Source organism: Anomaloglossus baeobatrachus, chromosome 3 (genome assembly GCF_048569485.1).
Source record: "Anomaloglossus baeobatrachus isolate aAnoBae1 chromosome 3, aAnoBae1.hap1, whole genome shotgun sequence".
Lineage (NCBI taxonomy): Eukaryota > Metazoa > Chordata > Amphibia > Anura > Aromobatidae > Anomaloglossus > Anomaloglossus baeobatrachus.
This window is the reverse complement of record NC_134355.1, coordinates 648,176,058-648,192,193: the sequence shown is the minus strand read 5'-3', so window position 1 is coordinate 648,192,193 and position 16,136 is coordinate 648,176,058. Positions and strand designations below refer to the sequence as shown.

At 41.9% G+C, this 16,136-nt stretch overlaps 1 protein-coding gene across 2 annotated transcripts in view; it reads right to left on the bottom strand.

Annotated features, from left to right (window-relative positions):
* Nucleotides 1-3,613: 3,613 nt before the first annotated feature.
* Nucleotides 3,614-16,136, bottom strand: part of MFSD2B (MFSD2 lysolipid transporter B, sphingolipid) — a 103,177-nt gene continuing 90,654 nt past the window's right edge. The window contains exons 14-15 of one of the 2 annotated variants that reach the window (XR_012751524.1): nt 15,539-15,725; nt 3,614-3,653 (exon numbers count right to left, since the gene is read on the bottom strand). Coding sequence is in view for 1 of the 2 variants with exons in the window: in XM_075338792.1 (XP_075194907.1) it covers nt 15,689-15,725 (37 nt within the window). In the remaining variant the exon portion in view is untranslated. Of the gene's footprint in view, nt 3,654-14,629; nt 15,726-16,136 lie in introns of those variants that run through there. The other variant, XM_075338792.1, reaches the window with a different exon arrangement.

The following is a 16,136-nucleotide window of genomic DNA, read 5'->3' as shown; positions in this document are numbered from 1 at the left end:
AAAAATAAAATATAAATTTACTTTGATAATTTAATTTGTTAACTGGGAAAAAGCATGCTCAAAAAGCAGGTTATGAATAAAGGCCGCTTTACATGATGAGACATTGCTAGCATCGGCTAACCATGTCTCGTGCGATAGCACCCGCCCCCGTTGGTGGCACAATATGTGTTGATCGCTCCCGTAGTGAACATTATCGCTTCGGCAGCGTCACACGCACATACCTGTGCAGCAACGTCGCTGTGACCTTTGATGCACCTCCTTTGTAAGTGTGTTTTTGCAGCGTCACTGAACCGCCGCCCAATAGAAAAGGAGGGGAGGAGAGGACCGGACGGAACATGACACCCACCTCCTTCCTTCCTCCTTTTCCGGTGGACGCAGGTAAGGAGATGTTTGTCGTTCCAGCGGTGTCACACACAGTGACGTGTGCTGTCGCAGAAAAGACAAACAACATCGTTACTGTAGCAGCAACGATAGTTGTGAAGAGGGGGTCATGTCACCAAAGAGCGTTTTTGAATATTTTGGCAACGATTCAAGATCGCTCATAGGTGTCACCACAATGACATTGCAAAAGCGTCCAGATGTGCCACACAAATTATGTGACCCCAACGAGATCGCTTTAGTGATCTCATTGCGTGTAAAGCCACCTTAACTCAGTCTTGTATTACATAAAATGTTTCTAAAAGTTATCAGAAAGTCAAAAAAAAATCGTGGTCCGTAATACATGCCAAGTTAGACATGTATGGCTCAACATTATCCACTTCAATACAGCATATAGATTCTTTATTTGTTGGCATTGCAACACATTTTGCACATTTGCACCAAACAATATTTCCAATTCGATTCTCTTCAGGATCTTCATTGAATTCTATAAATCTAGCATTATCAATACGAAAAGGGTTTGATGGAAAACACTCTTCGTTTGCACTGTCTCCTCCAAATTTTATTTTTAATTGGGAAAGCAGTGTTTTCATCTGTGGGGAAATAAATATGAATAGTTAATGTTATAGATAATATCTAAAGATCTGTTACTATTATTTTAAATTATTTTATTTTTGTTCTGCATACAATGTTGATATTAAAAATGTTAAATTGTTTGATCCTTTTTAGCCAAAATCAGTAGAAGCATAATAAATAATCAAATAACATTGTACTTGTGTTTGAAATATAACATATGCACTAACATATGTCATAAATGCTTTTAATTTACATTTGTTTTTCTATTCATGGACAATGTGCTGGGGCACAGCAACAGGGTGAGAGATGATCAAGTGGTGTTAGAGTTTGAGTCACTGAAAGTGAGGTAGCCTAGGTCTGATGAGATGAAAGGTAGCGCAACGTCTATGATGTTGATAGACGAGATAATGTGTTTCTATTGAATGAAGTGCTTTTCTGTCTGCGATCAGCAATACAGGAAACACGACTAATTTCTTAGTCTGGCTCATGTACCAAGGTTACCGTACATGTTTAGCGTGTGTGTTTTGTTAGCTGGACGGGTGTGGACGATTCAATAGCTGCAGACAGTGTGCTGTTCTATAAAGACACAGCAGCATCTCATTCTAGTGAAGAAGCAGTGTCTTCAAGAGTGACCAGGGTCTGATAAAGGGTAATTATTTTACTGTGTTTTTTAAGGTTTGCGTTGGAATAAATATTTGTGGTGGCGTTGTTGGGTACTTGTAGAAGAGAGTGAATATAAAGTTAGTACGTTTAGGAGAGACAGCAGTAGTTTTTATTTTGATAGGTTGGATGGGGAAGATAGTCGAGTGAAGATTAGTTCAATCTATCTTCCTGACTGCTGTGGAGGAACATTCGGTGAGGCTGAAGTAGGAATTGAGTGTTATACATTTTGTGAAAGGTGAGTGGGAAATGTCAATTGTGATATTGAAGTCACCCATGATGATTGTGTGGACAGATAACAAAACATGAAGGTATTGAAGTTCTTTGAGAACTCACAGCGATGATGTAAATATAACTGTAAATATTGCTATTTTAAATACATTTTTAACTAAGTACCTCATCATCACTGTCAGAATCATGAGTGTTGCTTTGCGCTGTTGAACATACATTGTTAATAACTTGAGTAGTCACATCATTAGTAGAGGAAGTATTAGTGGGCGAGGTATCATTGTGTTGATCTTGGACATCCTCAAATAAACTCTTAAAAATCATAAAAAAATTTAAAAAATTATTATGATTTAGTATTGGTAAATAATCAAAGAAAGGTGTGTATAACAACTAAGCTTGTCCGCTTTGTGTTGGGTACGTTCACACACATAATAAAATTACATTTTAATTTTCACACCTACAGATTTTTCCATGGACGACTTTGTGTAATGATGGACTACCTGGGTGTATGGGTAACTAAATTAGTACGAGACAACAAACCCTAATTCTGTAATTCAGGTCAGCAATAATAATTCCGTCAATGAAAATTTGAACTAGAAATAGAAAACCAACACTAAACATTTTCTGGCTGAACGTCTTGTAATTTATGTTGACGCTTATTTGTTTAGTAGTTTTAAATTAAATAAAACATAAATCAAAGTCTTTGAGATGAAAATTGTTAAAAGGTATAATGAAGCAGACTCTTGTTTTAAATTTTTTATATCTAACAAAGTAAAAGAAACTTTAAAAGTGAATACCTGTAGATTGTAATATTGATCACCAACTATACAGCCCAAAACGGTGTAGTTTGTTTCCACCACCAACTCATTATCTGCCCTACTAGAAATTTGAATCATTAGGTCGTCTACATCGGCAATTACATGTTCTTCCTGTACCTAGAATAAATGTAAGTAGAATTATTGTAGTGAAATTTCTTTTTAATTTTTTTTTAAAAATTAGAATAACAAGATTTGTCTACCAGTATGTATTTGTAAATGCTAATAAGAATATTAAATTTTGATAAGATCACACTATAATCGTTCAATGTAGGAACAACCTCATCTCATAACACTAGTTGATACACTTAAAAAAAAAAAGAAGCCTAAACTCACATCGGCTGCTGGTGTCGTTCCATCAATATCACAATTATGTTATGGTTCTCCTGTTACATTGAAATTACATAAAAAACCTGTGACCAATCTGAACAGAATTCCAATTCCACAATGTAATAAAGTATTTGCCGCTTTACACGCTACGACAGCGCTAAAGCGAGCTCGTTGTGGTCACTGAATTTGTGATGCACATCCGGCCGCTTTAGCAATGTTGTTGCGTGTGTCAACTAAAGGCCAGGTCTCACTAAGCAACATCGCTGCTGAGGCACAACTTGCTAGCGATGTTGCTGTGTGTGACATCAAGCCACAACCTGGCCCCTGCTGTGAGGTCGCTGGTTGTTGCTGAATGTCCTGGACCATTTTTTGGTTGTCGCTCTCCCGCTGTGAAGCACACATCGCTGTGTGTGACAGCGAGAGAGCAACAACTGAATGTGCAGGGAGCCGGCTTCTTCGGACGCTGGTAACCAATCTAAATATTGGGTAACCAAGAAGCCCTTTCCTTGGTTACACGATATTTACCTTCGTTACCAGAGTCTGGTTCCATAACGAACGTTATTCCAAAGTTTGCCTAAACACACCCAAAAAAAACTACAACGGGTACGGTAATGACTACTTGCCATGTTATGTATTTCTTCCTCTTGAATGTTATCCATTCTATTTCTACAATTATAGAATGTAAAATGTTATTTCAAACTTATAATGGATATATAAATTATTTATTCTAACAAAAAATATCAATCAATTTTTAAAGGGATATCAAGAAATTAAAACGATGTTTAAAAATAAATTATTTTTATGGTTTATTACGTATATGTGATTATACCTTTTGTATTTATTTATAGTTTACTTTTAACTATTCCTATGTTATGCTGGTATTTTCCAAGCTTGTGTCCTGCTCCTTTCTCAGCTATAGGCACATAAAACTGTAGCTATACAGAGATAAATAGAGCGAGTGAGATAGATAGTTATAAACAGAAAGATAGAGATATAGATAAAGATAGATGTAGAGAAATACCTATAAAAATAGTTAGATATAGAGAGAAACATATAGAGAGACATATATTATGAGATAGATATACATACAAAAATATAAAGAGAGAGATACAGAAAGAGAACGAGATAGAGGGACAGAAAGACACACAGAAACAGAGAGTTAGGGGTACTTTACACGTTTTGACATCGCTACCGATATATCGTCGGGGTCACGTCGTTATTGACGCACATTCGGCGCCGGTAGCGACATCGCAACGTGAAAATACTAAGCTCCATGATGAACAAGCACAGAAGCTTAATAAAAGCACTTATCTGTGTAACGTTGTAAATTTCAATAATGTTGCTACATCAGGAGATATAATATTGTTTGTCGCTCCTGCGGCGTCACACATGGCTGTGTGTGACACCGCAGGAACGACAAACATCTCCTTACCTGCGTCCAACAGCAATGCAGAAGGAAGGAGGTGGGCGTGAAGTAATGTCCCGGTCCTCTACGCCCTTCCGCTTCTATTGGGCTGCAACTTATTGACGTCCCGGTGACGTCAATGTGACGCCGAACGCACCTACCCCTTTAAGTAGTTTTTGTTCGTAAGTCACAGCGATGCCGCCGACCATGGATGGGCGTGTGATGGTGCCGTAGCGATTAGGTTCGCTACGGCAGCAATCACAAGATATTTCATGTATGATGGGGGCGGGTGCTATCACGCTGGACATCAATATCATAATATAGAGAAATGCAAAGAGTGAGAAATTGAGTGACAAAGAGAGAGAAAGAGAGAGAGACAGAGAGCGAGAAATAGAGAAGAGAGAGAAAGAAACAGAAATTTAAAGAGTGAAACAGAAAAAGAGAGGGATGGAGAGGGATAGAGAGAGAAAGAGGAAAAAAGAGAGATGATAGAGAGAAATAGAGTAGTGAGATAAATAGAGTAATGTAAAGAGTGAGAAATTGAGTGACAAAGAGAGAAAAAGAGATAAAAAGAGAGGAAGAAAGAGAGGGATAGAGAGAGAGAGAAAGAGAGCGAGAAACATGGATAGAGAGAAATAGAAAGATGGATAGAGAGAAAGAGGAGAGAGATAAATAGAGAAATGCAAAGAGTGAGAAATTGAGTGACAAAGAGAGAGAAAGAGAGACAGATAGAGAGACAGAAAGAGAGAGAGAAAGAGAGAGAGAGAAATAGAGAAGAGAGAAAGAAAAAGAAATTTAAAGAGTGAAACAGAAAAATAGAGGGATGGAGAGGGATAGAGAGAAAGAAAGAGGAAAAAAGAGAAAGATGGATAGAGAGAAATAGAATAGTGAGATAAATAGAGTAATGCAAAGAGTGAGAAATTGAGTGACAAAGAGAGAGAAAAAGAGATAGAAAGAGAGGGATAGAGAAAGAGAGAGAAATAGAGAAGAGAGAGAAAGAAAGAGAAATGTAAAGAGTGAAACAGATAGAAAAAGAGAGGGATGGAGAGGGATAGAGAGAGAAAGAGGGATAGAGAGAAAGAGAAAGATGAAAAAAGAGAAAGATGGATAGAAATAGAGTAGTGAGATAAATAGAGTAATGAAAAGAGTGAGAAATTGAGTGACAAAGAGAGAGAAAAAGATAAAAAGAGAGGAAGCAATAGAGAGGGATAGAGAAAGAAAGAGAGAGAAAGACAGAGAAAAAGAGAAAGAGACAGAGAAAGAGAGACATAGAGAGAGAAAGAGAGCAAAAAAGAGAAAGATGGATAGAGAGAAATAGAAAGATGGATAGAGAGAAAGAGGAGTGAGATAAATAGAGAAATGCAAAGAGTGCGAAATTGAGTGACAAAGAGAGAGAGAAAGAGAGAGACAGAAAGAGACAGAGAAAGAGAGACAGAGAGAGAGAGACAAAGAAAAAGAGATTTAGAGAGAAAGAGAGACAGAGAGAGAGACAGAGAAAGAGAGAGAGAAATAGAGAAGAGAGAGAAAGAAACAGAAATTTAAAGAGTGAAACAGAAAAAGAGCGGGATGGAGAGGGATAGAGAGAAAGAGGGATAGAGAGAAAGAGGAAAAAAGAGAAAGATGGATAGAGAGAAATAGAGTAGTGAAATAAATAGAGTAATGAAAAGAGTGAGAAATTGAGTGACAAAGAGAGAGAAAAAGAGAGGAAGAAATAAAGAGGGATAGAGAAAGAGGGATAGAGAGAGAGCAAAAAAGAGAAAGATGGATAGAGAAATAGAAAGATGGATAGAGAGAAAGAGTGAGAAATAGAGAAATGCAAAGAGTGAGAAACTGAGTGACAAAGAGAGAGAAAGAGAGAGAGAGAAATAGAGAAGAGCGAGAAAGAAAGAGAAATTTAAAGAGTGAAACAGATAGAAAAAGAGAGGGATAGAGAGAGAGAGGGATAGAGATAAAGAAAGAGAAAGATGAAAAAAGAGAAAGATGGATAGAAAGAAATAAAGTAGTGAAATAAATAGAGTAATGAAAAGAGTGAGAAATTGAGTGACAAAGAGAGAAAAAGAGATAAAAAGAGAGGAAGAAATAGAGAGGGATAGAGAAAGAGAGAGAAACAGAGAAAGAGACAAAGAGAGAGAGAAAGAGAGAGCAAAAAAGAGAAAGATGGATAGAGAGAAATAGAAAGATGGATAGAGAGAAAGAGGAGTGAGATAAATAGAGAAATGCAAAGAGTGAGAAATTGAATGACAAAGAGAGTGAGAAATAGTGAGAGAAAGAGAGACAGAGAAAGAGAGAGACAGAGAGAGCGAGAAATAGAGAAGAGAGAGAAAGAAACAGAAATTTAAAGAGTGAAACAGAAAAAGAGAGGGATGGAGAGGGATAGAGAGAGAAAGAGGGATAGAGAGAAAGAAAGAGAAAGAGGAAAAAAGAGAAAGATGGATAGAGAGAAATAGAGTAGTGAGATAAATAGAGTAATGCAAAGAGTGAGAAATTGAGTGACAAAGAGAGAGAAAAAGAGATAAAAAGAGAGGAAGAAAGAGAGGGATAGAGAAAGAGAGAGAGACAAAGAAAGAAAGAGAGAAACAGAGAGAGGGAAAGAGAAAAAGAGAGAAAGAGCAAAAAGAGAGAAAGATGGATAGAGAGGAATAGAAAGATGGATAGAGAGAAAGAGGAGTGAGATAAATAGAGAAATGCAAAGAGTGAGAAATAGAGAGAGAAAGAGACAGAGAAAGAAAGACAGAGAAAGAGAGAGAAAAATAGAGACAGATAGAGGGAGAGAGACAAAGATAGACAGAGAGAGAGCCAGAAATAGAGTGACAGAGAGAAATAGAGAGAAAGAGAAATGAATATACAAATAGAGAGGGAGAAAGCGACATAGAGAGCGAGAGAAAGATAGAGAGAAAGAAATGTAGAAGGTAACAGATACAGATATAGTGAGCGAGAGATATAGACAGAGGTAGCGAGACATATAGGTGTAGAGATAGAGGGATAAATATCAAGAAGAATAGACAAAAAAAAGGAGAGATGTGCAATAAAAATAATAGTTTATTGTTTTTATTGTGTGAAAGTAGAGATGTAGACACAGAGGGAGAGTCAGAGTTGGATTGAAAGGGATAGATACAGTAATCGATTGGTAGAATGAATAAGGTATAGATAGTGGAACACATAAATAGTAAGGACATTGTGGGGAAGAAAAAAAAACAAACAAAAAAAAGTTTAATGATGTTCACTACACAGAACACAATATGTGACTGTTTGTTTTGGCTGTTTTTTTACTGTGTTCGCCGGTAATCTTCTCTCCGCGTCTCCTCATGATCGGTGTTGTGCTGCTCCGCGCTCCTCCCATCTATTTCCTGCCTCAGGGCAAGATGGGAAGGAGGTGACGTGGGGTTAGCAGCACCGCGCTTGCGCAGAACGAAGGAGGCCGAGGAGGAAAGCGCAGTCCCGCGATTATGGGCGATTGCTTGGTAATAAACATTACAGCACCGCCCATAATCTAAAGCCTGCGCGCACGTCACCAGCGGTGACACTGGGCACAGTGCTCATCCACGAGAGATAGGCACTGGGCATGCGCGGGGACCTGTGGAGCACTGGGCGGCGTCCACAGCTATGGAAATGAGCGATGGGGTACGGCCTAAAGCGGCAGGAGGCAGAATAATGGTCACCAGGCAGCCCGCCCCGTGTCACATTTACAGAATCTGAATACAAAAAGGTACCACTTTATAAAGTCTTTATTTTGGTCAGAAAGGGGGCACAATAATAACAGGGACCTTTCTAGAATGCAGCACAGGAGCTGCAGAGGGGGAATCTTTTAGGTTTTGGGCGAAATTTCTGCTGACAGGTTTCCTTTAATTGTTTTTCTTTGTTCAACCTTGTGAGTAGGTAAATTTATTCCCGATTCCTGAGGTAATGTACATAACCCGGGAACTCTGAGATCGGCGCATTGATTCCGGCTAAAAGATGAGTGTGTTAATTTCACTTTTGTGGTGCTTTGAGGGATTCTTAAGTCAGTCATTATTTATATTGAATCATACCAGTAAAGGAACCCTTGTTTATTTCTGCCTCTGTCTCGTTTTGTGACCCACTGGATTCTCTTCGGACCTACCGTCATTACATATATATAATTGCATATTGACGCCTCTTTATCTCCTGTATCTCACGGTTTCTATATTCTCTCACTGACATTAGCAGCACGTATTAGCTTAGCAGTGTAGGGATAGGGAGCGTGAGCCGTCGGTGAGCGGGGGCACCAATTCGCCTTATAGGGTGCCGACCTCCGCTGCGAGGTAGGGAGAGTTTAGGGCTATTGCCCCAATCCCTGCCCCCCTCCTTTATTGGAATATTTAATTGTGTCTATAGTCACATGGGTGTATGTTGTTTGGAATTTTAATGATTATAACATAAAAATGTAACGATCCACAAGATAACGGTGAACGCTGGCAAATCATGTAACAAATGTTCGTTTTCCTTAATAATTAGATCTTTATATAAGATATTTTTGGTTTAGCACCTACAGCGTGATTATATTTCTCATAGATACTTCAGATACAGTGTGATATCCTTACCAGTGATGTGAGCCTTATACAACTGCCTATATAGTGTGTTAAACATGTGTATCCTCCAATTCCAGATCCTAAATCAGTGTCAGGAGACTGGGTGATCCTAAAAAGTTAGAAAGCGCCAGGAGTCAGAATCAGATGGGTCGATCCAGCTTCTCCTGACCACAGCAACTTCCATGAAGCTTGAGGGAAAACTCATCTGGAGACAGCAGCCGCTGTAAAGAGTCCATCGTACCAGCAGAATGAGGGTCACAACACACATAGTGCTGGATTATCTCACATAGAACCTTATGGAGAAATTCTAGATTGGGCATGATACATGGGAAATAACCATACTAAGGGAACAATGGGTACAGGAACATTACACAAATAAGGGCTCATGGTGGGAAAAACAGTATCTGACCTGAACCAACCAATTATTTTAAGGGTTTAAGTGACTTTTTAAGGATAACATACACTTGTAGGTAACTGGTATTGTCTTATTTGCTGGTATTTGAAGCTGTAAAAGTGCTACTCTGTGTTACTGAAGGTAATCGGATCCATGCGTAAGGGAAATCTTGTTAAAGGCCTCTTGGTGGTAGATTATGGACCCGAGACAAGAAGAGATCCATTAGAGTTGTGATACAATCAGGTGTATTCAGGTAGAAAAGTCTCGAAGACGCGGACAGCACTCAGATGTTGACTGAGAATCAGTCTTTCAGAAACAGTAATGCTAAAAGCTGCAGCATAACGGTAAGAAGCTTATTCTTGCAATTGCCTTAAGCGGGCTTTACACCCTACAATATATCTAACGATGTGTCGGCGGGGTCACGTCGTAAGTGACGCACATCCGGCATCGTTAGTGATATTGTAGTATGTGAAACCTATGTGCGATTGAACGAATAAACGTTGATCGCATACACGTCGTTCAAAATCTAAAAATTGAACGTCGGGTTGTTCAATGTTCCCGAGGCAGCACACATTGCAGTGTGTGACACCCCGGGAACGATGAACTGCAGCTTACCTGTGTCCCGCGGCTCCTGACGGCTATGCGGAAGGAAGGAGGTGGGTGGGATGTTTACGTCCCGTTCATCTCCGCCCCTCCGCTTCTATTGGCCGGCTGCCGTGTGACGCCAAACGTCCCTCCCACTCCAGGAAGTGAATGTTCGCCGCCCACATCGAGGTCGTATGGTAGGTAAGTACATGTGATGGCAATTAATCGTTTGTGCGACACAGTCAACAAATTGAACGTGCCACACATACGATGGGGGCGTGTCATATCGCATACGATATCGTATGCTTAATTGTAAGGTGTAAAGCAAGCTTTACTCTTTCTAAATCGACTAATCTCAAAATCTGGGTGAGCTCTTCAGCATTAAATAGTCTGTTCTAAGGACTGGGACATTACCTGTGCCTCTGTGAACTGTGTGTGCGGGATGTGATCAACTCTCTGATCAAGTCTGTACCAGCGGGGGCAAAGGCTTAGCATTGCTTGTATAGCGGATAGAAAAATGAAAAAAGTTGCAGTTAAAGCATTAGAGCTGATGTGTTAGAGGACCACGGTAGGGTCAGAAGGTTAATAAAGTATTTATGGGGGACTGTTGAGATGAGCCATAAGATGAAATAGTTAATTAACCTCTGAACATATAGCACTGTGAAAAGTGTGTTCAAAGAAATGAATTCTCTATACATAGGCCAGTCAGTTTTCAGAGGAACCCAAGATTGCTCCCGATGACATCACAGACCAAACCATCAGCATGGATCCACCAGGTGACGTCCCTCCAATCACCATTGATTCATCCACTGAAGTCAGACCCGCCCATCAACAGCAACACAGATCTCCCCATTGGCTAGCCCATGAACTGTCCCACTAAATGGGCATATCTGAACTTGTGTACGCCCCTAGCCTATATAAAGAGGACGCATCCTATGTACTGCTCTCTCTGTTCGGTGCCATTTTTACTGTGACCAAGAAGAGATTTCATATCCGACTGTGTCTGGTGTGAATTCTTTACGCATGCACTTGGTCTATACCAATTAGAACAGGCAGTAGGCAACTAGTGATCTCTGGTTAAGAGTTCACCCTAACAGAAGCACGTCAGCTGCAAAGAAATACATAGACTTGTTCCTGCCAGAAGAGCCGTCGGACAGCCTGGGCAATGCAATGCAGTCACACGTGTGACTCCAGCCTTATCTATATAATAAGCCTAGTTCTGTTCCCATAGCTTTGTAGTAAGCTCCGCTGTTACTGTATTAATGTAGTAAGCTCAATTCTGTTCCTGTAACTATTATTATTTGAAAAAATACCCTGGAGAGAGGGAAAGATAGAAAGAGACAAAATGCAGCGCCAATCTGAGTGTAGTGAGTTTTTTTATATATAAAGGTCTTGAAATAGTGGAACTCTCACCTGGTTCAGAGGTTAGAAAGCCTGGAATAATCCAAGAGGAGTTCATCCACTTTCCAATAGGATTATAGTGCAGTATGCAGCAATCGCACTGGATACTATAGAGGAGCCCTCCAGCAGGTCCACTTAGTGAAAGAAGTTCCAAAGGCAATTACCAGTCTTGCGGCGCTCCTGCTACCAAAGGTGGAACATATTGGATGATTTTTGGTCATATGATATCACTGGACCAATATACAAATAATTAAAGAGATATTTTATTTGTACATTAAAATATGGTTAATTATACCTATACCAGTATAATTAACCATATTTTAATGTACAAATAAAATATTTCTTTACTTATTTGTATATTGGTCCAGTCATATCATATGACCAAAAATCATCCAATATGTTCCACCATTGGTAGCAGGAGCGCCACAAGACTGGTAATTGCCTTTGGATATTATTATTATTTATTATTATAGCGCCATTTATTCCATGGTGCTTTACAAATGAATAGGGTATACATAACAAACAAGTACAACAATCATCAACATTACAAAAACAGACTAATACAGGAGGAGAGAGGACCCTGCCCGCAAGTGCTCACAGTCTACAGGTGATGGGTGAGGGTACAATAGGTGAGGACAGAGCTGGTTGTGCAGTCGTGTAATAGACTGAGGGTTATTGTAGGTTGTAGGCTTGTCGGAAGATGTGGGTCTTCAGGTTCCTTTTGAACCATTCTACAGTAGGTAAGAGTCTGATATGCTGGGGTAGAGCATTCTAGAGTATGGGGGAGGTGCGGGATAAATCTTGTTTGCGATTGTGGGAAGAGGAGAAGAGAATGAGATCTTGTGAGGATCTGAGCTTGCGTGCAGGAAGGTACCGGGAGACTGTCACATATGTAAGGAGGAGACAGGTTGTGGGTGGCTTTGTAAGTCATGGTTAGTGTTTTGAACTGGAGTCTTTGGGCAATGGAAAGCCAGTGAAGGGATTGGCAGAGTGGGAAGGCCAGGGAGTAGCAAGGGGACAGGTGGATTAATCAGGCCGCAGAATTTAAGATAGATTGGAGGGGTGCGAGTGTTAGAAGGGAGGCCACAGGGCAGGAGGTTGCACTAGTCGAGGTGGGAGATGATGAGGGCATGCACCAATGTTTTTGCCGAGTCTTGGTTAAGGAAAGCACGAATCTGGAAGATATTTTTGAGTTGTAGTCGGCATGAGGTGAAAAGGGATTGAATGTGTGGCTTGAAGAATAGTGCAGAGTCAAGGGTTTGTGAGACTTGGGAGAGTGAGCAGCCTTCAACTTTGATTTATAGGCTTGTTGGATTGCTTGAGTGAGGAGGAGGAAAAATAATGAATTCTATTTTGTCCATGTTAAGCTTTAGGAATCGCTCAGAGAAGAAGGATGAAATAGCAGACAGACATTGTGGGATTTTGGTTAGTAGGGAGGTGATGTCAAGTCCAGAGAGGTAGATCTGCGTATCATTGGCATAGAGATGATACTGAAAGCCGTGGGACTCTATGAGCTGTCCCAAGCCGAAGGTGTAGATGGAGAATAGAAGGGGTCCAAGACCTGAACCTTGGGGAACACCGACAGATAGAGGGTGAGATGAGAAGGTGGTGTGACAATGGGAGACGCTGAAAGTTCGGTCGGTTAGGATTTAACTATGCAGTAAGTGCTTCTCTGTTCCTGTATCTATATAGCAAGCTCTTCCCGTATCTATGCAGTAAGCTGAGGCCTATTCCGGTAGCTATGTAATAAGCTCGGTTCTGTTCCCGTATCTATGTAATAAGCTCAATTCTGTTTCTGAATCTATTTAGTTAGCTCGGTTGAGTCCTGTATCTATGCAGTAAGCTTGGTTCTTTTCCTGTAACTATGCAGGAAGCTCCGTTGTACCAGCCACCGCTATTTTGAAAGACTTTTACCTTTAATGTAGTGGCCAGGGATTGGCCCGGCTAAAGGTGATCTGCCACCAGTGGCATGACTAGAATATGCAATGTGCCCTGGTGCAAAATTTGGACCGTCAGCATATTGATAAAATGCATGGGCTCTTGCAGCTTTAAATCATAAAAAAACCATACGACTTGCCCTCCCCTGATCTGGTAGTACTGTCCCCCATCCTGGACCCCTTCCTGGTAAATTTATCCCCCATGTGAATATAGGTGGGTTTTGGGGTCAGTGGGCCCACTTCACCTCGGGGTCCGGTCACCACGATCGTTAGGACCCTGGCTACCACAAGTCGTTGACCACTGCTTTGTAATTACCCCCCAGGCCAAAACTTGCAGTCCGGCCCCTCTACCCGGTATATACTACTATGTAGAATTAAAGACATTTATCATGGTCCGTGAGACGTTATGATGACTATGTTCTAGACATCATTCATATTACATCTCTTTAGATCCCTACCCTGACTTAGAACCTAAACGTAAGTCCATGCATTATTTTTCCAGCCAGAATTTAGATATTTTAGTTCAAACTTTGATCTGTTGCTATATATAAATGTGGTTTCCACAAACATTTTTCAGAATTACTGCATATTCAGTCATGTAAATGTACCGCCCCGTGGGCTCAGCTGCGACCGCCGAGCCGCTCGGATCCGTGCTCGTACGGTGAGTGGTGGCTCGAGCCTCTCACGGACCCGGGGGTCACGTCGCTCTGCAAGGGGGTTGGCGCTACACGCAGGGACTTGACGGGGAAGTTCCACGGCCGGGGCCGCGGTGATTTGGTTTGAGATGTAAGTTCGTGACGCCACCCACGGGTTGTGAATAGATGGACACCACCGCTGCTGTTAACTAGGTCTCACGGGGACGGTGTTGCGCAGCTTGGTGTTGACCCCTCCGTGGGTGGGGGAGTGATGGTCCCGGGGGAGGTGCTGAGGCGTGGGAGCGGGTGCGGGCGCATGCTGAAGCGGTGCGGTGCGTGGCCCGAAGGCACTGGTGTACTCACTATGCCACAATACACTGGAGTCTCTGGTAAACCAAACGGGGTGATGAACAGGGCCCGCAGCCAGCTGCAGCTTCTCCCTGAACAGGTTGGTGGTTTCCGCCTTTCTCCTGCACCTTTTATATGAACGTTTGACTCCTATGCCTAAGCAACGGTAGTCCGCTCCCCAGCTTGCTGGTTGTCGGAAGAGCCCCGTTTGCCCGCAGACGCTGGCCCTTTGGGTCTCTATGCCTTGGTGGTGGCTTTACCCTGTATGGTTGGGCTGTTGTCTTCTAACGGGTCTTGTGTGGGATAGGTCCTAAAGTCCAGTCCTCAATTAGTTGATTTGACTCGGCCCTGTTGGTTCGGGACTTTGTACCCCTCCTGGTGCTCCAGTTTCCAATCGGTTCCCCGGTTCGGTACCGGCGGGCCACTGCCCGACCCCGTTCCCTGCGGTTCCACCGGCTGTAATCCCAGCTCCTGCAGGTGGCCACCACCGTCTGCCCCCTTGCCAAAGGTGACTGGGCTCCGACCCAGCCACCTGAGTAGACTCTTGGCAGGCCTGGTCACAGGTCTGCCCTTGAACTCGTCCTCCCTCCTTTACTGTCAAGGCTACTCTCTAGACTGCTCTAGAACTTCTGTCTGAACTTCTGTGTCTTTCCCGCCTCCAGGCCTGTGAACTCCTCGGTGGGCGGAGCCAACCGCCTGGCTCCGCCCCCCTGGTGTGGACATCAAACCTGGAGGGTGGTGACAAGGGTTTCTTGGTTGGCTGCTGTCACCTACTCAGGGAGGGGGGGGGGTGTGTGTGTGTGTGTGTGTGTGACTACCTGGGACGACCTGACTAGTCCAGGGCGTCACATAAACACTCAACACATCCGTATGTTTAATTTTTCCTACAAAAGTTTAGATATTTTAGGACAAACCCTACTTGGTTGCTAAGGATCATTTTCTTTAGTTACTGTATAGTCAATCATCTATACACTCACACACCTGCATGTTTAATTTTCCTTGCAGAGTTTAAACATTTTAAGACAAACCCTGATTGGGTGCTATGGATAAACTTGGTTGCTAAGGACCATTTTCCATAGTTACTGCATTGTCAGTCATCTGAACACTCACCATTGCATTTTTAATATATAATAATATATCTTATAATAACAATTTTTCACATAAATCTTACAAATATAACAGTTTTAGGTCTGTGATAAATAATGCCAGCATCCATGTGATGGGTAGATTATAGCGATATGTGGAATATAGCTAGAGACAAGGCATTGCTAATCTGAAGGATCTCTTGACAGTTCTCACATCAGCCTCGAACTGGACCAGAGAGGGTATGGATAGCGTCGGCCGTTGCTGGATTTCATACTCCCGACACACCCAAGGTTGAGCAGATGGAGCTGAAGGTTTCACGCTGCAGAAGCTGTAGACTTGTCCCTTCAGAGCTGGATATTCAGTCTAGATGACAATTAGGGTCGCGCGTCGAGTCTGCAATCTGGGAAAAGGGATTGTGTGAAGTTATAGAAGTGACATTATTTTACATAACAGAATGATAGGGATCGGGAGCTGAGGATAAAATGGAACATTACGGCCCTTACTGGTCACACTGACGAACTGCATGTCTGAAGGAAAGGGGATTTTTACTTTCTCGTTCCTAAAAGGGGGTATTGATTGGTGGGGAGGTCCAACTATTGAGACCTACAGCGATCGGCAAAACTGAATGAATGACAGTGCACATGCTCGACCACAGCTCCCTCCAGGGCTGCAAAACACTGCACTCAACTTTTTACTGTGCTCAACTTTTTTGGTAGCCCTACACAGAATGAATGGAGGAGCCTTGAGGAGTCGACACTGGGATATGTGTTAGGCCTTGTGTGCAGGCTGCTGATTTGTGCCTTCACCGAAA